This window comes from Leptodactylus fuscus, chromosome 7, assembly GCF_031893055.1.
Source record: "Leptodactylus fuscus isolate aLepFus1 chromosome 7, aLepFus1.hap2, whole genome shotgun sequence".
In the NCBI taxonomy this organism is placed as follows: domain Eukaryota; kingdom Metazoa; phylum Chordata; class Amphibia; order Anura; family Leptodactylidae; genus Leptodactylus; species Leptodactylus fuscus.
In genome coordinates this window covers 139,459,341-139,483,213 of record NC_134271.1, presented here as the reverse complement: position 1 = coordinate 139,483,213, position 23,873 = coordinate 139,459,341, and the positions used below count along the sequence as shown (strand labels likewise).

At 45.2% G+C, this 23,873-nt stretch overlaps 1 protein-coding gene across 1 annotated transcript in view; it reads right to left on the bottom strand.

Annotated features, from left to right (window-relative positions):
* Positions 1 to 221: 221 nt before the first annotated feature.
* SV2A (synaptic vesicle glycoprotein 2A) overlaps positions 222 to 23,873 on the bottom strand; it is a 114,036-nt gene continuing 90,384 nt past the window's right edge. The window contains exons 9-13 of the mRNA XM_075283172.1: positions 17,797 to 17,961; positions 14,961 to 15,094; positions 11,321 to 11,527; positions 2,565 to 2,724; positions 222 to 870 (exon numbers count right to left, since the gene is read on the bottom strand). Coding sequence (XP_075139273.1) covers positions 687 to 870; positions 2,565 to 2,724; positions 11,321 to 11,527; positions 14,961 to 15,094; positions 17,797 to 17,961 — 850 coding nt within the window. The 3' untranslated portion in view covers positions 222 to 686. The remainder of the gene's footprint in view (positions 871 to 2,564; positions 2,725 to 11,320; positions 11,528 to 14,960; positions 15,095 to 17,796; positions 17,962 to 23,873) is intronic.

The following is a 23,873-nucleotide window of genomic DNA, read 5'->3' as shown; positions in this document are numbered from 1 at the left end:
CAACCCAGAACAACTGTAGGATTCTTCAAGATCCACCACAAACCAGAACAACTCTATAATTCTTCAGGACCCATCACAAACTAGAACGAATGTAGGATCCTTCAAGATCCATGAAACTTAGAACAACTGTGGTATCCTTCAGGTTCCTTTACTTACCCAGTTTAATCTAGACAGTAACTACAAGATACTTTCTATAGGTTACAATAACCAGGACAAACAAAATGTAAGATGCTTAGAGAAACAAGAGTAATCTAGAACACTGAACTACAACTTGTTCTAGATCAGGGTTCTCCAAACCTGTACCTTTCAGATATTGCTGAACTACGTCTCTGAACATGGCAACTACTGTAGTTCTGGAACAGCTGGCCAGTCTCCTCAATGACTAGAGGTATCAGGAACACAACGTAAGAATCATCTTTTACTAGAGCTATCTAGAACATAATATCTCTGCTCTACACAAAGTCTAGTGCTTCTAATTCCCACGCCGATCATGGAGGAAGCGCCAAAACTCAGAATAGTGCAAACATGTTCAGTTCTTACACTTTCAATGACACGTATGCATATTTTTTTTTATAACCACACATTTCTGGAAAGAGGAAATGGGGAAGGGGCCCCAAACATAGCAACAAAATAAAAAGACATTTCACAGTGTCTACTAATCTACTCTCTTTCTACCATGGCGAATCTCACTGAAGCACCTGGCCTCGTGTTTCTGGCAGTTTAAGGGCTAAAAAGCTACCCAGAGCCAACGCAGCAGAAGCCAGGAGGATGGGCACTGCTTTGGCTACACCCACGAAGGAGGTGAAGATGCTGATGCCCAAGACGGCGGCCAACTTGCAGAGGGCGTTCAGGAATCCGAAGGCAGTCGTTCTGCAAGGGAATCGGAAATAAAATACATGAGCACTTTTGGCGTACTTGGGATGGTATTTGGAATACATATTATGCCTATATCAAATACTGTGCATAAGTTTTGGGTGGTACTGGGGTGGTACTTAGTGCTGCACTGTGGTATTCATGTAGCACCTCTGGGGCGGTACTTAGTGCTGCACTGTGGTATTCATGTAGCACCTCTGGGGTGGTACTTAGTGCTGCACTGTGGTATTCATGTAGCACCTCTGGGGCGGTACTTAGTGCTGCACTGTGGTATTCATGTAGCACCTCTGGGGCGGTACTTAGTGCTGCACTGTGGTATTCATGTAGCACCTCTGGGGCGGTACTTATTGCTGCACTGTGGGATTCATGTAGCACCTCTGGGGCGGTACTTAGTGCTGCACTGTGGTATTCATGTAGCACCTCTGGGGCGGTACTTAGTGCTGCACTGTGGTATTCATGTAGCACCTCTGGGGCGGTACTTAGTGCTGCAGTGTGGTATTCATGTAGCACCTCTGGGGAGGTACTTAGTGCTGCACTGTGGTATTCATGTAACACCTCTGGGGTGGTACTTAGTGCTGCACTGTGGTATTCATGTAGCACCTCTGGGGTGGTACTTAGTGCTGCACTGTGGTATTCATGTAGCACCTCTGGGGCGGTACTTAGTGCTGCACTGTGGTATTCATGTAGCACCTCTGGGGCGGTACTTAGTGCTGCACTGTGGTATTCATGTAGCACCTCTGGGGCAGTACTTAGTGCTGCACTGTGGTATTCATGTAGCACCTCTGGGGCGGTACTTAGTTCTGCACTGTGGTATTCATGTAGCACCTCTGGGGCGGTACTTAGTTCTGCACTGTGGTATTCATGTAGCACCTCTGGGGCGGTACTTAGTGCTGCACTGTGGTATTCATGTAGCACCTCTGGGGCGGTACTTAGTGCTGCAGTGTGGTATTCATGTAGCACCTCTGGGGCGGTACTTAGTGCTGCACTGTGGTATTCATGTAGCACCTCTGGGGTGGTACTTAGTGCTGCACTGTGGTATTCATGTAGCACCTCTGGGGCGGTACTTAGTTCTGCACTGTGGTATTCATGTAGCACCTCTGGGGCGGTACTTAGTGCTGCACTGTGGTATTCATGTAGCACTTCTGGGGCGCTACTTAGTGCTGCACTGAGGGTTTTAGTTTGGCACCTGAAGAGGTGCTGTTGGTTTGTCATCTCGGAACAGGTATTTTATGCAATAATCTGGCATTTTCATAGTACCTCTGAAGAGGAATATGATGCAGCAATGTGAAATTTGTGTAGCACCTTTAAGGAGATATTTTGTGCTGCACTCTGGTATTTTTATAGCATCTCGGGGACGGTATTTTGTGCTGCACTGTGGTATTTTTATAGCACTTTAGGGTTAGGGTTATGGCTCTAGGGAAGATTCGGTAATTTATAGCACTTCTGGAGAGATGTTTAGTGCTGCACTGTATTTCCTGCTGCTAAAGGATATTATGTGGGTATTGGGGAAGTATTTGGTCAGTGTTTCAGGGACTAATATGGGTGGAGTTCAGTGGACTTGTTTGGCGTTATTACATAACATGGCAGCATCATGGTAGTATTTATTCATTGGTGAGGTCCGACTTGGTGGTTGAGACCATAGAAGATGATTGAGACGTCCTGCAGTAAACCTAATACAAAGAGCCATATACCTTTTGTCTGAGGGGTAGAGCTCCACCGTCAGGACATCCAGAGCATTCCAAGATGCGATACTGACTCCACCAAAGAGACAGAGCAGCGCAATCATGGCCGACTCACTGTTCCCGAAGAACAAGAAGAAGCAGCTAATACACGACATGACACTGGAACCAGCTGGGAACAATGACAGAACAGTCAGTGACACAGTCCTTCTATCACACAATTATTAGATTTTTCCAAAATGTAATGTAAAATGTTTTTTTTTCACGTTTGGAAAAACATGGCCGATCTTCCCAGAAATAGCACCAAAGGTTGTGAATGGTATTACAACTCAGCCTCATTCACTCCAATTGAACTGCAGTACCAGGGACAACCTGTGAAGAAGAGTGGCGCTGTGTCTGAAAGAAAGCAGTTGTGTTTCTATAATTCTGCATGACTGCTTTTAGTAAGAAACTAACAAAAACAGAGGATAACAATTTTACTTTGGGTTAAAGGGAGTCTGTCACCAGAACCCAGTATATCAACAGATAGATAGGTTAAGGGCACCTGAATCAAATGGAGTTTTCCTATTCAGGTGCCCCTAAACTATCTATCTGCAGGCTGGGGTGATATCCTGGTTCTGGTGCCACTAACCTATCTATCTGCAGGCTGGGGTGATATCCTGGTTCTGGTGACACTAACCTATCTATCTGCAGGGCTGGGGTGATATCCTGGTTCTGGTGCCACTAACCTATCTATCTGCAGGGCTGGGGTGATATGCTGGTTCTGGTGCCACTAACCTATCTATCTGCAGGGCTGGGGTGATATGCTGGTTCTGGTGATACTAACCTATCTATCTGCAGGGCTGGGGTGATATGCTGGTTCTGGTGACAGTAACCTATCTATCTGCAGGGCTGGGGTGATATGCTGGTTCTGGTGACACTAACCTATGTATCTGCAGGGCTGGGGTGATATGCTGGTTCTGGTGACACTAACCTATCTATCTGCAGGGCTGGGGTGATATGCTGGTTCTGGTGACACTAACCTATCTATCTGTAGGGATGGGGTGATATGCTGGTTCTGGTGACACTAACCTATCTATCTACAGGACTGGGGTGATATGCTGGGTCTGGTGACACTAACCTATCTATCTACAGGACTGGGGTGATATGCTGGGTCTGGTGACACTAACCTATCTATCTGCAGGACTGGGGTGATATGCTGGTTCTGGTGACACTAACCTATCTATCTGCAGGGCTGGGGTGATATTCTGGGTCTGGTGACACTAACCTATCTATCTGCACGGCTGGGGTGATATGCTGGTTCTGGTGACACTAACCTATCTGTCTGCAGGGCTGGGGTGATATACTGGTTCTGGTGACAGTAACCTATCTATCTGCAGGGCTGGGGTGATATGCTGGTACTGGTGACACTAACCTATGTATCTGCAGGACTGGGGTGATATGCTGGTACTGGTGACACTAACCTATCTATCTGCAGGACTGGGGTGATATGCTGGGTCTGGTGACACTAACCTATCTATCTGCACGGCTGGGGTGATATGCTGGTTCTGGTGACACTAACCTATCTGTCTGCAGGGCTGGGGTGATATACTGGTTCTGGTGACAGTAACCTATCTATCTGCAGGGCTGGGGTGATATGCTGGTACTGGTGACACTAACCTATGTATCTGCAGGACTGGGGTGATATGCTGGTACTGGTGACACTAACCTATCTATCTGCAGGACTGGGGTGATATGCTGGGTCTGGTGACACTAACCTATCTATCTGCAGGGCTGGGGTGATATGCTGGGTCTGGTGACACTAACCTATCTATCTGCAGGGCAGTGGCGTAACTACCGTGGTAGCAGCAGTAGCAGCTGCCACAGGGCCCGGGCCATTAGGGGGCCCGGTGACAGCCGCTACCGCTGCGGTTTTTTTTCAATAGGCAGTTACAGGCCCTATTCACTTGCCGATCCTGGCTGGGCCGGGATCGGCAAGTGACACCGCGGGCCCCACAAGGGCTATCATTATACTCGGGGGTCTTTGCAGACCCCCGAGTATAATGATCGGCGGACCGGAGAGGTAAGGGAACATAAAAAACTGTTACTTACCTCTCCGCGATCCTGCCAGGCCTCCGTCCTACTGCTGTCTGACGTCTCTGACGTCACATGAACCCGGCATGCTTCCCGGGTCATGTGACGTCCGACGTCATTAACGAAGGACGCGAGAGGAGGACAGCACAGCACAGGAGCCGGGGAACAGGTAAGAAGCAACAGTGTTTTTTTGTTTTTTTTTATGTTTTTATTTCCCGGGTCTCCGATTATTATACTCTGGGGTCTGAAAAGACCCCAGAGTATAATAATTGTTTATGGGTGTCCACAGAGGAACGTAATACTGTGTACAGGGGACACTATTGGGGTTAATACTGTGTGCAAGGGACACTATTGGGGTTAATACTGTGTGTGCAGGGGACACTATTGGGGTTAATACTGTGTGTGCAGGGGACACTATTGGGGTTAATACTGTGTGCAAGGGACACTATTGGGGTTAATACTGTGTGCAAGGGACACTATTGGGGTTAATACTGTGTGCAAGGGACACTATTGGGGTTAATACTGTGTGTGCAGGGGACACTATTGGGGTTAATACTGTGTGTGCAGGGGACACTATTGGGGTTAATACTGTGTGTGCAGGGGACACTATTGGGGTTAATACTGTGTGTGCAGGGGACACTATTGGGGTTAATACTGTGTGTGCAGGGGACACTATTGGGGTTAATACTGTGTGTGCAGGGGCAAGTAAGGGACATAATAGAGTGAGGAAGAGGGGGTCGGTCGAGGTCTTCGGCGTCAGTTGGGATGGGGGGGGGCCCCATGTCAAAAGTTCGCCACGGGGCCCCGCCATTCCTAGTTACGCCACTGCTGCAGGGCTGGGGTGATATGCTAGTTCTGGTGACAGTAACCTATCTATCTGCAGAGCTGGGTGATATGCTGGGTCTGGTGACACTAACCTATCTATCTGCAGGGCTGGGGTGATATGCTGGGTCTGGTGACACTAACCTATCTATCTGCAGAGCTGGGTGATATGCTGGTTCTGGTGACACTAACCTATCTATCTGCAGGGCTGGGGTGATATGCTAGTTCTGGTGACAGTAACCTATCTATCTGCAGAGCTGGGTGATATGCTGGGTCTGGTGACACTAACCTATCTATCTGCAGGGCTGGGGTGATATGCTGGTTCTGGTGACACTAACCTATCCATCTACAGGACTGGGGTGATATGCTGGGTCTGGTGACACTAACCTATCTATCTGCAGGGCTGGGGTGATATGTTGGTTCTGGTGACACTAACCTATCTATCTGCAGGGCAGGGGTGATATGCTGGTTCTGGTGACACTAACCTATCTATCTGCAGGGCTGGGGTGATATGCTGGTTCTGGTGACACTAATCTATCTATCTGCAGGGCTGGGGTGATATACTGGTTCTGGTGACAGTAACCTATCTATCTGCAGGGCTGAGGTGATATGCTGGGTCTGGTGACACTAACCTATATATCTGCAGGGCTGGGGTGATATGCTGGTTCTGGTGACAGTAACCTATGTATCTGCAGGGCTGGGGTGATATGCTTGTTCTGGTGACACTAACCTATCTATCTGCAGGGCTGAGGTGATATGCTTGTTCTGGTTACACTAACCTATCTATCTGTAGGACTGGGGTGATATGCTGGTTCTGGTGACAGTAGCCTATCTATCTGCAGGGCTGGGGTGATATGCTGGTTCTGGTAACACTAACCTATCTATCTGCAGGGCTGGGGTGATATGCTGGTTCTGGTGACACTAACCTATCTATCTGCAGGATTGGGGTGATATGCTGGTTCTGGTGACAGTAGCCTATCTATCTGCAGGGCTGGGGTGATATGCTGGTTCTGGTGACACTAACCTATCTATCTGCAGGGCTGGAGTGATATGCTGGTTCTGGTGACAGTAACCTATCTATCTGCGGGGCTGCGGTGATATACTGGGTCTGGTGACACTAACCTATCTATCTGCAGAGCTGGGTAATATACTGGGGTCTGGTGATACTAACCTATATATCTGCAGGTCTGGGGTGATATGCTGGTTCTGGTGACACTAACCTATCTATCTGCAGGGCTGGGGTGATATGCTGGTTCTGGTGATACTAACCTATATATCTGCAGGGCTGGGGTGATATGCTGGTTCTGGTGACACTAACCTATCTATCTGCAGGGCTGGGGTGATATGCTGGTTCTGGTGACACTAACCTATCTATCTGCAGGACTGGGTGATATGCTGGTTCTGGTGATACTAACCTATCTATCTGCAGGACTGGGTTGATATGCTGGTTCTGGTGACACTAACCTATCTATCTGCAGGGCTGGAGTGATATGTTGGTTCTGGTGACAGTAACCTATCTATCTGCGGGGCTGCGGTGATATACTGGGTCTGGTGACAGTAACCTATCTATCTGCAGGGCTGGGGGAATATGCTGGTCCTGGTGACACTAACCTATCTGTCTGCAGGGCTGGGGTGATATGCTGGTTCTGGTGACACTAACCTATCCATCTACAGGACTGGGGTGATATGCTGGTTCTGGTGACAGTAACCTATCTATCTGCAGGACTGGGGTGATATGCTGGTTCTGGTGACACTAACCTATCCATCTACAGGACTGGGGTGATATGCTGGTTCTGGTGACACTAACCTATCTATCTGCAGGACTGGGTGATATGCTGGTTCTGGTGATACTAACCTATATATCTGCAGGGCTGGGGTGATATGCTGGTTCTGGTGACACTAACCTATCTATCTGCAGGGCTGGGTGATATGCTGGTTCTGGTGACACTAACCTATCTATCTGCAGGGCTGGAGTGATATGCTGGTTCTGGTGACAGTAACCTATCTATCTGCGGGGCTGCGGTGATATACTGGGTCTGGTGACAGTAACCTATCTATCTGCAGGGCTGGGGGGATATGCTGGTTCTGGTGACACTAACCTATCTATCTGCAGGGCTGGGGTGATATGCTGGTCCTGGTGACACTAACCTATCTATCTGCAGGACTGGGGTGATATGCTGGGTCTGGTGACACTAACCTATCTATCTGCAGGGCTGGGGTGATATGCTAGTTCTGGTGACAGTAACCTATCTGCAGAGCTGGGTGATATGCTGGGTCTGGTGACACTAACCTATCTATCTGCAGGGCTGGGGTGATATGCTGGGTCTGGTGACACTAACCTATCTATCTGCAGGGCTGGGGTGATATGCTGGTTCTGGTGACACTAACCTATCTATCTGCAGGATTGGGGTGATATGCTGGTTCTTGTGACACTAACCTATCTATCTGCAGGGCTGGAGTGATATGCTGGTTCTGGTGACAGTAACCTATCTATCTGCGGGGCTGCGGTGATATACTGGGTCTGGTGACACTAACCTATCTATCTGCAGAGCTGGGTAATATACTGGGGTCTGGTGATACTAACCTATATATCTGCAGGGCTGGGGTGATATGCTGGTTCTGGTGACACTAACCTATCTATCTGCAGGGCTGGGGTGATATGCTGGTTCTGGTGATACTAACCTATATATCTGCAGGGCTGGGGTGATATGCTGGTTCTGGTGACACTAACCTATCTATCTGCAGGGCTGGGGTGATATGCTGGTTCTGGTGATACTAACCTATCTATCTGCAGGACTGGGTTGATATGCTGGTTCTGGTGACACTAACCTATCTATCTGCGGGGCTGCGGTGATATACTGGGTCTGGTGACAGTAACCTATCTATCTGCAGGGCTGGGGGAATATGCTGGTCCTAGTGACACTAACCTATCTGTCTGCAGGGCTGGGGTGATATGCTGGTTCTGGTGACACTAACCTATCCATCTACAGGACTGGGGTGATATGCTGGTTCTGGTGACACTAACCTATCCATCTACAGGACTGGGGTGATATGCTGGTTCTGGTGACACTAACCTATCTATCTGCAGGACTGGGTGATATGCTGGTTCTGGTGATACTAACCTATATATCTGCAGGGCTGGGGTGATATGCTGGTTCTGGTGACACTAACCTATCTATCTGCAGGGCTGGGTGATATGCTGGTTCTGGTGACACTAACCTATCTATCTGCAGGGCTGGAGTGATATGCTGGTTCTGGTGACAGCAACCTATCTATCTGCGGGGCTGCGGTGATATACTGGGTCTGGTGACAGTAACCTATCTATCTGCAGGGCTGGGGGGATATGCTGGTTCTGGTGACACTAACCTATCTATCTGCAGGGCTTGGGTGATATGCTGGTCCTGGTGACACTAACCTATCTATCAGCAGGACTGGGGTGATATGCTGGGTCTGGTGACACTAACCTATCTATCTGCAGGGCTGGGGTGATATGCTAGTTCTGGTGACAGTAACCTATCTGCAGAGCTGGGTGATATGCTGGGTCTGGTGACACTAACCTATCTATCTGCAGGGCTGGGGTGATATGCTGGGTCTGGTGACACTAACCTATCTATCTGCAGGGCTGGGGTGATATGCTGGTTCTGGTGACACTAACCTATCTATCTGCAGGGCTGGGGTGATATGCTGGTTCTGGTGACACTAACCTATCTATCTGCAGGACTGGGTGATATGCTGGTTCTGGTGATACTAACCTATCTATCTGCAGGACTGGGTTGATATGCTGGTTCTGGTGACACTAACCTATCTATCTGCAGGGCTGGAGTGATATGTTGGTTCTGGTGACAGTAACCTATCTATCTGCGGGGCTGCGGTGATATACTGGGTCTGGTGACAGTAACCTATCTATCTGCAGGGCTGGGGGAATATGCTGTTCCTGGTGACACTAACCTATCTGTCTGCAGGGCTGGGGTGATATGCTGGTTCTGGTGACACTAACCTATCCATCTACAGAACTGGGGTGATATGCTGGTTCTGGTGACACTAACCTATCCATCTACAGGACTGGGGTGATATGCTGGTTCTGGTGACAGTAACCTATCTATCTGCGGGGCTGGGGTGATATGCTGGTTCTGGTGACACTAACCTATCTATCTGCAGGACTGGGTGATATGCTGGTTCTGGTGATACTAACCTATATATCTGCAGGGCTGGGGTGATATGCTGGTTCTGGTGACACTAACCTATCTATCTGCAGGGCTGGGTGATATGCTGGTTCTGGTGACACTAACCTATCTATCTGCAGGGCTGGAGAGATATGCTGGTTCTGGTGACAGTAACCTATATATCTGCAGGGCTGGGGTGATATGCTGGTTCTGGTGACACTAACCTATCTATCTGCAGGGCTGGGTGATATGCTGGTTCTGGTGACACTAACCTATCTATCTGCAGGGCTGGGTGATATGCTGGTTCTGGTGACACTAACCTATCTATCTGCAGGGCTGGGGTGATATGCTGGTTCTGGTGACAGTAACCTATCTATCTGCGGGGCTGCGGTGATATACTGGGTCTGGTGACAGTAACCTATCTATCTGCAGGGCTGGGGGGATATGCTGGTTCTGGTGACACTAACCTATCTATCTGCAGGGCTGGGGTGATATGCTGGTCCTGGTGACACTAACCTATCTATCTGCAGGACTGGGGTGATATGCTGGGTCTGGTGACACTAACCTATCTATCTGCAGGGCTGGGGTGATACGCTGGTTCTGGTGACAGTAACCTATCTATCTGCAGGGCTGGGGTGATATGCTAGTTCTGGTGACAGTAACCTATCTATCTGCAGAGCTGGGTGATATGCTGGTCCTGGTGACACTAACCTATCCATCTACAGGACTGGGGTGATATGCTGGGTCTGGTGACACTAACCTATCTATCTGCAGGGCTGGGGTGATATGCTGGTTCTGGTGACACTAACCTATCTATCTGCAGGGCTGGGGTGATATTCTGGGTCTGGTGACACTAACCTATCTGCAGGGCTGGGGTGATATGCTGGGCCTGGTGACACTAACCTATCTATCTGCAGGGCTGGGGTGATATGCTGGGTCTGGTGACACTAACCTATCTATCTGCAGGGCTGGGGTGATATGCTGGTTCTGGTGACAGTAACCTATGTATCTGCAGGGCTGGGGTGATATGCTTGTTCTGGTGACACTAACCTATCTATCTGCAGGGCTGGGGTGATATGCTGGGTCTGGTGACACTAACCTATCCATCTACAGGACTGGGGTGATATGCTGGTTCTGGTGACAAACTCCCTTTAAATCCCCTCTTTGTGGCGGGATAAATTCCTAATGATTCCTGTGAAGAATATGCAAATCTGACTTCCAAGATGTAAACAGGGAGACAGTGCCTCTGTTATGCTGCCCTCTATAGCAAGCAACCCTGAACAACATGCCCGACTTCCCAGAAGCCTTTTCTGCATGATGCGAGGTTATAACCAAATCAGTGATTCCTGTGTAATATACAGGCCTATAGAAGGATCTGGGTGTAACTATAAACCATACTACCAGTAGGGGGCACTATGTGTTTATGTTCTCTACCCACACAACCAGTTCTTAACTGCTTAGTCTTCCTGAGGTCAATAGAAAATATGGCACCCCTGTATTGTCAGTATTTCCTCAGTAGAGGTGCTGTATAGGATACAGAAGGTACCCCAGGGGTCAGTTGGCACAAAAAGAGATTCCCAAAGTAGATCACCATTCAGTTAATAATGATGATGATAATACTAATAATAATTACCAAAAAATAAGATACATACAATAAACCTCCAAATTCATCCAAACGTATCTCTACTACCAGAGAATTGGATTCCTCACCCAGCATACGAAGACGTCCTATTTTATCCATGAGAAGGGCGGAGACGATATTACCCGGAAGCACCGCCAGAGTACCCAGGAAACTGACAAAGTAGATCATGTAAGCATTATTGATGTCATCACTGAAGTCCAGCTGACAGCCCTCCTTACTGTGCAGGAACGTGCTGTTAATAATCCGACTATTGATGAACTTGTAGTCAAACAGGTCTGCAAAGCAAGAGGGACAGCGGACACAGAGCAAAAAGTTACCTACAGTACCGAAAATACCGCAGAATATCACGAGAAGAATCCTATACAGCAATTCTGGGGAGATTTCAACCTGTGCTGTCTGTTCACATAGATAGGAGCAGTATTATAGTAGTTATATTCTTGTACATAGGGGCAGTATTATAGTAGTTATATTCTTGTACATAGGGGCAGTATTATAGTAGTTATATTCTTGTACATAGGGGGTAGTATTATAGTAGTTATATTCTTGTACATAGGAGCAGTATTATAGTAGTTATATTCTTGTACATAGGAGCAGTATTATAGTAGTTATATTCTTGTACATAGGAGCAGTATTATAGTAGTTATATTCTTGTACATAGGAGTAGTATTATAGTAGTTATATTCTTGTACATAGGAGCAGTATTATAGTAGTTATATTCTTGTACATAGGAGGCAGTATTATAATAGTTGTATACTTGTACATAGGAGCAGTATTATAGTAGTTATATTCTTGTACATAGGAGTAGTATTATAGTAGTTATATTCTTGTACATAGGAGTAGTATTATAGTAGTTATATTCTTGTACATATGAGCAGTATTATAGTAGTTATATTCTTGTACATAGGAGGCAGTATTATAATAGTTATATACTTGTACATAGGAGCAGTATTATAGTAGTTATATTCTTGTACATAGGAGCAGTATTATAGTAGTTATATTCTTGTACATAGGAGGTAGTATTATAGTAGTTATATTCTTGTACATAGGAGCAGTATTATAGTAGTTATATTCTTGTACATAGGAGCAGTATTATAGTAGTTATATTCTTGTACATAGGAGTAGTATTATAGTAGTTATATTCTTGTACATAGGAGCAGTATTATAGTAGTTATATTCTTGTACATAGGAGCAGTATTATAGTAGTTATATTCTTGTACATAGGAGGCAGTATTATAATAGTTATATTCTTGTACACAGGAGTAGTATTATAGTAGTTATATTCTTGTACATAGGAGTAGTATTATAGCAGTTATATTCTTGTACATAGGAGCAGTATTATAGTAGTTATATTCTTGTACATAGGAGCAGTATTATAGTAGTTATATTCTTGTACATAGGAGCAGTATTATAGTAGTTATATTCTTGTACATAGGAGGTAGTATTATAGTAGTTATATTCTTGTACATAGGAGCAGTATTATAGTAGTTATATTCTTGTACATAGGAGCAGTATTATAGTAGTTATATTCTTGTACATAGGAGCAGTATTATAGTAGTTATATTCTTGTACATAGGAGTAGTATTATAGTAGTTATATTCTTGTACATAGGAGCAGTATTATAGTAGTTATATTCTTGTACATAGGAGTAGTATTATAGTAGTTATATTCTTGTACATAGGAGTAGTATTATAGTAGTTATATTCTTGTACATAGGAGCAGTATTATAGTAGTTACTAGCTGGTACCCGTGACTTCGTCTGCGGTGATTGTAGAAGTGGGTATATACAGGCGCGGGAAAGGTTTTTGTACTGTGTATAAGGTATGGGATATGAAATGTAACTTTGTATCTTGTTTTTGCTGTAATTCAGAGAATACGTGAGACTTTTGCGTTGAAGTTACTTTGTATTTGAGCTGCTATATATACGGTGTTGTGAGAAACTTTACATAGTGACTTTGGGACAGAAGTATTTGAAGTTAACCCTTTCCCGCCGATGGAATTTTTTGATTTTTGTTTTTGACTCCCCTCCTTCTAAACCCCATAACTTTTTTATTTCTCCGCTCCCAGAGCCATATGAGGTCTTAATTTTTCTGGGACAAATTTTTCTTTATGATGCCACCATTATTTATTCTATATAATGTACTGGGAAGCAGGGAAAAAATTCAGAATGGGGTGAATTTGAAGAAAAAATGCATTTCTGAGACTTTCTTACGGGCTTTGGTTTTACGGCGTTTACTGTGCAACCAAAATGACATGTCCCCTGTATTCTGTGTTTCGTTACGATTCCGGGGATACCAAATTTATATGGTTTTATTTACATTTTGACCCCTTAAAAAAATCCAAAACTGTTAAAAAATTATTTTTTGAAAAGTCGCCATATTCCGACAGCCGTAACTTTTTTATACGTGCATGTACAGGGATGTATAGGGCGTCTTTTTTTGCGCGACTGGGTGTACTTTGTAGTTCTACCATTTTCGGGAAATGTTATTGCTTTGATCACTTTTTATTCAAATTTTTTTCAGAATCAAAACAGTGAAAAAACAGCGGTTTGGCACTTTTGACCATTTTTCCCGCTACAGCGTTTACCGAACAGGAAAAATATTTGTATAGCTTTGTAGAGCGGGTGATTTTGGACGCGGGGATACCTAACATGTATGTGTTTCACAGTTTTTAACTACTTTTATATGTGTTCTAGGGAAAGGGGGTGATTTGAATTTTTAATCCTTTTTATTTATTTTTTTATATTTTTTTCCTTTTTTTAAAAACTTTCTTTTTGCATTTATTAGAGCGCCTAGGGGTATTGTCATGGGTGGGCGGTGTCACGGATTGTCAGAGCGGTGGGGTCGGCAAACATGGCTGCACCGGAGCGTTAAAGAGAGCCTCCTGGAGTATGGTTAAGGGGAGGGGCAAAGTGGTAAAGTATATGTATATGTGATTGTGTGGGGTTAGGGGCGAGGCTGTAGAGGGGAATATGAATTTTGGGGCTTGCTATGGTCCAAAGTGTGTGAGATTGCAGAGATGGTGGTGTGAGTTTGGGTTTTGTGGGGGTCCTGGCACAAACGTATGTGCGCTATTGTGACGAAAAGTAGCCTATTGCGCAATCGGGTGTATTAACTATGTTTGTGGAAAATTTTAGCCAAATCGGTCGAGCGGTTTTTCCGTGATTGAGGAACAAACATCCAAACTCACAAACCCACAAACTTTCACATTTATAATATTAATAGGATATTCTTTTACATAGGGCACAGTATTATAGTAGTTATATTCTTGTACATAGGAGTAGTATTATAGTAGTTATATTCTTGTACATAGGAGTAGTATTATAGTAGTTATATTCTTGTACATAGGAGCAGTATTATAGTAGTTATATTCTTGTATATAGGAGTAGTATTATAGTAGTTATATTCTTGTACATAGGAGGTAGTATTATAGTAGTTATATTCTTGTACATAGGAGGCAGTATTATAGTAGTTATATTCTTGTACATAGGAGTAGTATTATAGTAGTTATAGTTTTGTACATAGGAGGCAGTATTATAGTAGTTATGTTCTTGTTTATAGGAGCAGTATGATAGTAGTTATATTTTTATCCATAGGGGGCAGTATTATAATAGAGTAGGGTACCTTCTGGGTCGACTTTAATTACAATTACCGTTACAAAATGATGGATGTAAATAAGTGAAGTGTCTTAAAGATGAGAGTAAATTATCACCTGTGTTGTAGAACATGGTGGAGATAAAAGTGCAGTTCTTGAAGAAAGTGTTACTGGATGTGATGTCTTCAAAGTAACAGTCTTTGAACAAGGAATCTTCAAATATAACTGACTTCAGCTTGAGGCCGATGAATCTTTTGAGACAAGAGCGAGAGGTGTAATTATTTCAGGTCTCAGTAGACAGTGTACGTGTTACATGAAAAGGTTGACAACATCAGCAGAAGAACACGACAGCTCCGACCTTAGATTGTTCTACCAATAATCACTGTATAGCTGTTCCTGAAGGACAAACCTCCCATGCCTACTCCTTTAACAGTGACTTTTAGGGGGTAATTCCTACTGATTCTTAAAGAACATTCCCCTTGGGTTGTTGTTACATTTACAACGGTACAACCATTTCTGGGAATGGTTGGCGACATACAACATGGAATGTCCCCTAGGGGTTGAGTTTTCCTATAAATAAAATGACTGCAGGTTTCTCCCTTATACTTTAAATATGATGTAAATTTATTCTTTATACTTGTTCACTTAGGACACTTTTTTCCCAAACTGTGGGTTACGACCCCTGGGGGATCATGTAAAGACCTCCTGATGTCACAGTCATGTGATTAGTCACACGCAAGGACAAAGCTTGTACAATAACTCTGTGTATGTGGAAGAAGCTGAACAGGACTGCAGGGAGGTAGCAGTTTGGGTGGAAATGTGGATGTAGCAGAGCTAAAATGTGAGCAGGGAACTATGGAGGTAGTAAAGCTGAGTGTTTGGAAGGAAATGTGGATTTAGAAGTGCTGAGTGTATGGGGAGAAAATTAAATGTAGCAAAGCTGAGAGGGAGGGTGGAAATGTGGACGTAACAGAGCTGAGAGTGAGGGTGGAAATGTGGACGTAACAAAGCTGAGAGTGAGGGTGGAAATGTGGATGTAGCAGAGATGAGAGTGAAGGTGGAAATGTGGATGTAGCAGAGCTGAGAGTGAGGGTGGAAATGTGGACGTAACAGAGCTGAGAGTGAAGGTGGAAATGTGGATGTAGCAGAGATGAGAGTGAAGGTGGAAATGTGGATGTAGCAGAGCTGAGAGTGAGGGTGGAAATGTGGATGTAGCAGAGATGAGAGTGAAGGTGGAAATGTGGATGTAGCAGAGCTGAGAGTGAGGGTGGAAATGTGGACGTAACAGAGCTGAGAGTGAGGGTGGAAATGTGGACGTAACAAAGCTGAGAGTGAGGGTGGAAATGTGGATGTAGCAGAGATGAGAGTGAAGGTGGAAATGTGGATGTAGCAGAGCTGAGAGTGAGGGTGGAAATGTGGATGTAGCAGAGATGAGAGTGAAGGTGGAAATGTGGATGTAGCAGAGCTGAGAGTGAGGGTGGAAATGTGGACGTAACAGAGCTGAGAGTGAGGGTGGAAATGTGGACGTAACAAAGCTGAGAGTGAGGGTGGAAATGTGGATGTAGCAGAGATGAGAGTGAAGGTGGAAATGTGGATGTAGCAGAGCTGAGAGTGAGGGTGGAAATGTGGACGTAACAGAGCTGAGAGTGAAGGTGGAAACGTGGATGTAGCAGAGCTGAGAGTGAGGGTGGAAATGTGGATGTAGCAGAGATGAGAGTGAAGGTGGAAATGTGGATGTAGCAGAGCTGAGAGTGAGGGTGGAAATGTGGATGTAGCAGAGATGAGAGTGAAGGTGGAAATGTGGATGTAGCAGAGCTGAGAGTGAGGGTGGAAATGTGGACGTAACAGAGCTGAGAGTGAAGGTGGAAATGTGGATGTAGCAGAGCTGAGAGTGAGGGTGGAAATGTGGACGTAACAGAGCTGAGAGTGAAGGTGGAAATGTGGATGTAGCAGAGCTGAGAGTGAGGGTGGAAATGTGGATGTAGCAGAGCTGAGAGTGAGGGTGGAAATGTGGATGTAGCAGAGATGAGAGTGAAGGTGGAAATGTGGATGTAGCAGAGCTGAGAGTGAGGGTGGAAATGTGGACATAACAGAGCTGAGAGGGAGGGTGGAAATGTGTACGTAACAGAGCTGAGAGTGAGGGTGGAAATGTGGACGTAACAGAGCTAAGAGGGAGGGTGGAAATGTGAACATAACAGAGCTGAGAGTGAGGGTGGAAATGTGGACGTAACAGAGCTGAGAGTGAGGGTGGAAATGTGTACGTAACAGAGCTGAGAGGGAGGGTGGAAATGTGTATGTAACAGAGCTGAGAGTGAGGGTGGAAATGTGGACGTAACAGAGCTGAGTGAGGGTGGAAATGTGGATGTAGCAGAGCAGTGGGAGATTATGAAGGCAGCAGAGCTAGGTGTAGAAAGGGAGCAAGCTATATGCAGAGAATAAACATATGTAGCAGAGTTGTGATTGTAAAGGTGAAGCACAGAGGTAGCAGAACTGTATGTGCTGGAAGGAAAATATGGAAGTAGCAGAGGTGTGTGGTGGAAGAAGAAGTAGAGGCAGTATACTGCTGAAAAGTAAACTAGAGGCTGAATATAGCTATTTTCTAGAATGGGGCTAGGTATGGTAGTTGGGGCCCTAGAAGAAAGTCTCACCCGTAAACGGAGTCTACTTTCAGAAACACTGATGGTCTTAATCTCCCGATAGAGATATGGTCATCATATAGAATTTTTATTTGATACAGCACCCAATAAGTATTATACTAGGTCGTATACATATTTGTATAACCATTCAGTTTTTCAGAGTAACCATTTTATACAACCAACCTCTGAACACTTTAGGACTAACCTTCATGAGATGCCACCACGCTAGTAGCAAAAAGACTAACAAAATGTCTACCTCAGTTTTCTTTAAGATGTTGGTGTCCAAATATAAAAAAGGGCATTTTATATCTCCTTACTTGTCGTTTTGGTATTCGCCATTCTTGTGAACTTGGTTTTCAAGAGTGAAGTTAAAGTTGAAGCTGATCACCCTCTCGTTGGAGAAATATTTGGTGCGTGAAGCATAGTCGATGTTCTGGAGATGTTTGATCATGTCTGGGAACCATACGGTCAGTCCGTAGTAGCTGAGGAAAGGATGAAGAAAGGGTTTAGGGAATAATAGTCTCACATGCTATCCATAGATAGTGAATCCCCTTTGAGAGGACTACCCAAAATTGCTTTGACCATCATCAAACTATGGTCCGGGGCTTGTGGTTAAGAAGTAGATCAGTCTCTAGAAGACTGAAAAATCTAACTTGGAGCCACCTGATACTTTCAGTCTATGGGTTGGTGGGAGTCCTGGTGGTACATATACATGGTTCTCTACCAGTTCCTAAGTACTTGAGGGAGGAATAAAGAATATTTGTGGTTTGGTATGGAAGAAGGAAAGATAAAAAGAAAATTAGGAATAAGTAGTATTTGTGTATACTCCAAAATGACCATGTCTCCAATAAAAAGGGGAAACACAATTTTTTTGTGTTTTTCATATACACATAGGCCTTAAAGTGGTACTTGGCAAATTTTCTATTTGGACATATCATGCTATTTTCCCTTCCATATTATATCTGGTTCAGTTACATATACCGTATTTTTCGGACTATAAGACGCACTGGACTATAAGACGCACCTAGGTTTTAGAGGAGGAAAATAGGGAAAAAAAATTTTGAAGCAAAAACTGGTAAAATATTTAATATATGGGAGTTGTAGTTTTGCAACAGCTGCAAGGCCACATTGACAGGTGACCCTGCAGCTGTACGGGGATGCATAGAGCGTTTTTTTTGCGGGGCCAGCTGTAATTTTTAGTTATACCATTTTGGGGGATATCTATTGCTTAGATCACCTTGTATTGAAAAAAAAACAGGAGGTGATTTAGAACTTTTATTTATTTCATATTTTTAAAGCTTTTTTTTTTTTTACTATTTTATTCCCCCCCGGGGGGCTTGAGCCTGCGGTCACTTGATCGCAAGTCCCATAGACGGCAATACAACTGTATTGCCGTCTATGGGACATTCTATATATTAGTATTACGGCTGGTCATAGACCCAGCCGCAATACTAATATATAGCAGTGACAGGCCCGGGAGCCTCATTAGGCTCCCGGCTGTCACCCGAACAGGTCGGCTCCTGCGATATCGCCGCGCAGGAGCCGGCCTGCAACTTCACAGGTACGGGGCCGGTACGGGGGAGAAGGGGCCACGGATACTGACCCGGCATCCGCTGTACTAGAGAGGCGGATGCCGGGGAGGGATAGACGCTGGGGCCTGAGACATCGCTACGATCCTCTGCCCTGCATGAAGCCAGCGGCGGGGGGACGGAGAAGCGGAATAGCATCACTCCTCCCGCTGCTGGCTTCATGCATGGCAGAGGAGCGCAGCGATGTCGCAGGCCCCGGCACCTGTAATGGCGTCTATCACTTGCCGGCTTCCGCCTCTCTATTACAGCGGATGCCAGGCGCCACCTTCAGACTATAAGACGCACCCTTCTTTTCCCCAAAAATTTTGGGGAAAAAAAGTGCGTCTTATAGTCCAAAAAATACAGTAAACATTCTGAACCCTACTGAGACATATCCTTATCCAGTCTGACTACCAGTCCAGATCTTATTGACCTGTGTAGAAAGCATCTCTGTCTTGACTTCCTATGAACTATATGATTACCATAGTTCATTACCTATTAACTCTTTCAACTGCATAGTTATAAACGTGTCCTGATTTGCATTGTTTATCTATACTACATGTGCTGTGTGCAGAATCTCCGGTGTATCTTATAGGATACACCGTCACACTGACCTCGGCTCCTTCTTTTAAGAGACTGTCAAAGAAAAACCTATAAACATACAGGAGGCAGAGGAGACAGGTTGAGGATACATCACATAGAATTCAATAAGATTCTGCAATGTCCTTAACAACAAGATGTCCAATGCCTCCTGTATGTTTATAGGTTTTTCTTTGACAATCTCTTAAAAGAAGGAGCCGAGGTCAGTGTGACGGTGTATCCTATAAGATACACCGGAGATTCTGCACACAGCACATGTAGTATAGATAAACAATGCAAATCAGGACACGTTTATAACTATGTGTTAATTGCATTGTGTAGTTAGTAAACGGTTATGGCCATACTAAATATGTCTGTGGTAAGAGAAGGCAGCCATTGAGCCGGCAGTCATCTGATATGATTCTGGGTTCGAAACCTAATAAAACATGACATCAAATAAATCTTTACATCAATAGGGGAATCCCCTCGCAACCTCCTCATTAATATTCACTGCACAGAGGTGATGTCACAGCGCCATGAATACTAATGATCTGACAGCCGGGTGAAAGTGAACACTGAAAACCGCGAGATTCCCTGGAAAGCTGGGTGCGTTGACACGTGTATAACTAATCTGGGGTCGCCTATACATACCAACATAAAACAAAAAACGGAACGAATACAAATGAGAAAGAATTGCCTCCATTATTATATTATACTAATGAGTTTAGCCGCGGATTAAACCATTTGCGCATTAGCATAAATGAGCTATTAATATCATTTTCTTACGATTCCGAGCAAGTCCATTGTCTGCTTTCCACGTTTACAAGGGGTAACAATGCGTGAAATGAAGCGCAGACTTTGGTAGCATTAGTCTCTGTTATGCGTACGTAGTTGTAACCGATGATGTATGCTACTAGTAGGCTTTTAGCGGAGTCGCCCTTTAAGCGCAATCCTATCCTGCAAGTAGGATCTCATTTACTAGAGTCACTTTCCACCTCATTGTTACGTTCCGTCCTTCCAAATCTCATCTTTCTAGAAGCAACAGAAACCGCACGCGACATAATTCTACATTCTCTTCTCCCCTAAAGCCTCCGATCTTGTTATCTCGCCCCGGTGTCGAACCGCAGGCCCGATAACTTCATTAGGAAGTCATCGCTGCCTCTTTTAATGTGCAGCCAAGGAATGGCGTGCGGTAACTGGGAATATGGCGTTTTAATTACGTCCCTGACAGCCGGAATTAATAGTTATTTGGGGGGGGCGGGGGATCAATCTGGAAGCTTCAGTCCTGGAAATCGTAACGTAAGGCGGGAGGTTCTAACATCCGTCTTGTAAATAAGACTGCGGTGGCTTCCGTGGAAGGTAATTGGTTCGGTGATTATTTTGTCGCCTTTTCGTACACGTCGCGCATGCGCGTGATAGACAACACTTGGGATGGAGCCAATTGCTAAGGGGAGGTACAAAAAAAGTCATAGCATTATCAGATACTTCCTATGGGCAGCCAATTGGCTTTAGAGTTTTGTTTCTACAGATAAGGACCAACAAGAAAGGCGCCGCGCTTACTGGTTGAAATATAAGCTACGTGTTTTACGGACAAATTTGGGAGTAAGCTTACATATGTTATCTTTGACATATGTTACTGCCTTCCTTCTACCCTCTAAGTTATAGAAAGGAGAAAGACAGAAGACAGATGGTAGGGCTAACACATGACTGTAGGATCAGACTACACAGAGTCTTTGTTTGTAGTCTGGTACCATGGAGACCATTGAGAAATGTTGTGGTGGTTGATAACTTGCACGAGTTCAAGAGGGAACGCAATGTCTTTCTTCAAAGGAAAAATAGCACAGGTTATGGGAACTAACATTTTGAGATGAGATCTGATCCAGGGATTTATTTGGGCAATTAGTGTCCACGTCATGGGGTGGAGGGGGGGCCTCCTTCTGGATCAACAGTATTGGTTTATAGGTTGGACTTGACCAATTTGCATCTTCATCCAACCATATCAACTATTTAACTATGTTACTGGGTACAGTGGTGTAATTAGGAATGGCGGGGGCCCCATGGCGAACCTTTGACATGTGGCCCCCTCCCTAAGACCATGATCACCCCCCCCCCTCGCATTCTTGCACACAGTATTATGCCCCTTTACCCAGTACTATAACCCATAGTGGCCCCCAGCACACAGTATTATGCCCCATAGTGGCCCCTGCAAACACAGTATTATGTCCCATAGTGGCCACTGCACACAGTATTATCCCCCATAGTGACCCCTGCACACAGTATTATGTCCCATAGTGGTCCCTGCACACAGTATTACGCCCCATAGTGACTATGGGGAACAATACTATGTGATGGGACCACTATAGGGCATAATACTGTGTGCAGGGGACACTATGGGGCATAATACTGTGTGCAGGGGACACTATGGGACATAATACTGTGTGCAGGGGACACTATGGGACATAATACTGTGTGCAGGGGCCACTATGGGGCATAATACTGTGTGCAGGGGCCACTATGGGACATAATACTGTGTGCAGGGGCCACTATGGGGTATAATACTGTGTGCAGGGGCCACTATGGGGGATAATACTGTGTACAGGGGCCACTATGGGGCATAATACTGTGTGCAGGGGCCACTATAGGGCATACTACTGTGTTCAGGGGCCACTGTGGGACATAATACTGTGTGCAGGGGCCACTATGGGGGATAATACTGTGTGCAGGGGCCACTATGGGATATAATACTGTGTGCAGGGGCCACTATGGGGGATAATACTGTGTACAGGGGCCACTATGGGGCATAATACTGTGTGGAGGGAACACTATGGGACATAATACTGTGTGGAGGGGCCACTATGGAGGATAATACTGTATGCAGGGGACACTATGGGGGATAATACTGTGTGCAGGGGCCACTATGGGGGATGATACTGTGTGCAGGGACCACTATGGGACATCATTCTTTATGCAGGGGCCACTATGGGACATAATACTGTGTGCAGGGGCCACTATGGGGAATAATACTGTGTGCAGGGGCCACTATGGGGAATAATACTGTGTGCAGGGGCCACTATGCCATAGTGGCCCCTGAACACAGTATTACACCCCATAATGGCCCCTGCACACAGTATTGTGCCCCATTGTGGACACCATGAACAATTATTATACTCTGGGGTCTTTTGAGACCCCAGAGTATAATAATCAGAGACCCAGGGAAGAGATACAAACATTAAAAACACTTTTACTTACCTCTCCCTGGGCACCGCCGTAATCCTCAGTGATGTCGGCCATCTTCAGTGATGGAACAGAAGTCACCTGACTCAGGCCAACATCACGACGCATAATGATGCTGGCCTGGCCACATAACTTCTACATCAAAGTAGGCCGAAGCCTGCCGGAGCGTAGGAGAGGTAAGTAACCGCTTTTTTAATGTTCTCTTACCTCTCCTAGCCCTCCGATCATTATACTTGGGGGTCTGAGAAGAGACCCCGAGTATCATAACAGTGTTTGTGGAGTACATTGAAGGATGGCAGACTAGGCCTGTGCACTGCGCCAGGATGCCAGATTTTCATATGGTAGCATAGCTTTCCAGCATATCGAGGAACACCATGTAGCCCAAGTCTGTTCTCCGCTACTAAATCTGCTTCTCCGTTCCTTTTATGTCCAAGAATTATGCTGACTCCAGTCATTGCCTCTAATGAAGGAGACTGCAGAATGGGATTGTAGCGGTGTGGAGCGTTATGCAGACGTCTACTGTAAAGGTCACGCTCGGCCTTGCTCTTTCTTTCCTCGCTAATGGCCACCTTTGCTTTTTCTCCTACATCATACTCTTTATCTTGTTTTTGCTGGTAATGGTCTTCTTTTGCCCCCTGACTAAGTTGGCCAGTCAGTGTCTTTGCATTGCTTCAAGAAATGTGAATTGTGGGTTAGGAAGTATATATGGAGTAAGGGGTTCACATACTTTTATTGCACAGATCCTTCAGTAGCTCTATATACCTCCGTGATGCAGCTAGAAATATATCTGTTTTGCACAACGTACAATGCTATAAAATACAGACAGCAATACCCACATTACCTTGTGGCAATGCTTTAGAGCGCCCCCTTCTGGTCTATGGTTATCCAGCTCCAGAAATTATATTCCATCATGACATATATTGCTGCCGTGGTGGCAACGTGTCACCCTCACCCCCACTGTTTGGCAGCAGTCACGTGTCATCATTGGAGCTTGCTTAACAGGGATTGGCAGG